This window comes from Montipora foliosa, chromosome 2 (genome assembly GCF_036669935.1).
Source record: "Montipora foliosa isolate CH-2021 chromosome 2, ASM3666993v2, whole genome shotgun sequence".
NCBI lineage: Eukaryota > Metazoa > Cnidaria > Anthozoa > Scleractinia > Acroporidae > Montipora > Montipora foliosa.
The window spans coordinates 10,679,396-10,680,587 of NC_090870.1; the positions used below are offsets into that span (position 1 = coordinate 10,679,396).

Here is a 1,192-nt window from a genome sequence, read left to right on the forward strand (position 1 = left end):
GCATTTGATGAACTGAATTCTATCCAAAGCACTGTCACAGAGGTCTCCGAGGAGTTTCTGACTTGCCATCTCTTGGAGACAAGAAGTGATTGTTTGGGTTGGAAGTCTGATAAGAGACAAAAGCTCACGCAGACATTTAACTCGACTAGCTGGGTCGTGTTCAACATACTTCAACACTGCTTGTAATACAATCTTTTCTCTCTCAACTTCGCAAGGAATTAGATCTTCAACTACACCACAGACCTCCTCACTTTCAATTAGCTCTTTCAGGAGATGATATGAAAGGCTTAAGAAGCCATCATCTTTGCTGGCGTTTGAGAAATGTCTTAAAGCATGTTGCTTTGCGGCTTTTCTCAAATGTTCCAAAGCGAAAATATCCGCTTTGTCCAAAATCATCAGACAGGATCTGTCTTCAATACACGATGTTAGGAATTCTGCACATGACTTTTGCACGAACTCAACGCCCAAATAACTGGCCGCTTCGAGAAGAGCGAGAACATTTTCTGCATGAATACAAATGTTCCCCGAGTAGGCAAAGTCGACCAAAGTAGTCATGGCACTTCCATCGAAACCAAGTAGTTCTACTTCATCTTTCTTCGCCTCCATAAATCGATCCCCGAACAACGAATCAAAATAATGGCTTACCGAGGCGAGCACAACGCGATGAGCTCGAATCTTTCGCTCTTCGCTAATTTTAAGTGTAACATCGCAGTATTTTTGCTGTTTGTAGAAGCCGTAAGGTCCGTTAAGTATATGGCTTGAATCACTTACGTCCAAAGCATGAGCATTTTGCAAAATTGCTCTCTTGGGAAATTTTGAAGTAACTTCCGCCAGTTTCATTTTCCAAATTATTTCGTGCACAATACATAAGTACTAAGTACTATAAGTCATCATATAACGCACACGTTCTTGCTTTTCACCGCAGACGGCAAAAAAACCTGACCTCTGTGACGCGTGACGTCATATTCCTTGCAAAACCACTTCCGGTAGACGTTTGTGTTGACAAAAACGTCCCTGACAACCTCCGGGCTCAGAAAAAAATATGATGGGGTCGGAGGGGAGGGAGGGGGAACTGGATAAAAGCACAGAGTAAAGGCCGCTGGCAAAATCAGGATCGGATCGGATCGGATCGGATCGGATCGACAAAACTCGGACCGGATCAATAATAACATTTCCGCCAAAGTAGACACAT

At 43.3% G+C, this 1,192-nt stretch overlaps 1 protein-coding gene across 1 annotated transcript in view; it reads right to left on the reverse strand.

Annotated features, from left to right (window-relative positions):
• Positions 1–1,192, reverse strand: part of LOC137989386 (uncharacterized) — a 2,188-nt gene extending 996 nt beyond the window's left edge. The window contains exons 1-2 of the mRNA XM_068835214.1: positions 1,171–1,192; positions 1–479 (exon numbers count right to left, since the gene is read on the reverse strand). The exon at positions 1–479 is cut by the window's left edge and continues 996 nt beyond it. Of these exons, the coding sequence (XP_068691315.1) occupies positions 1–479; positions 1,171–1,192 (501 nt within the window). The remainder of the gene's footprint in view (positions 480–1,170) is intronic.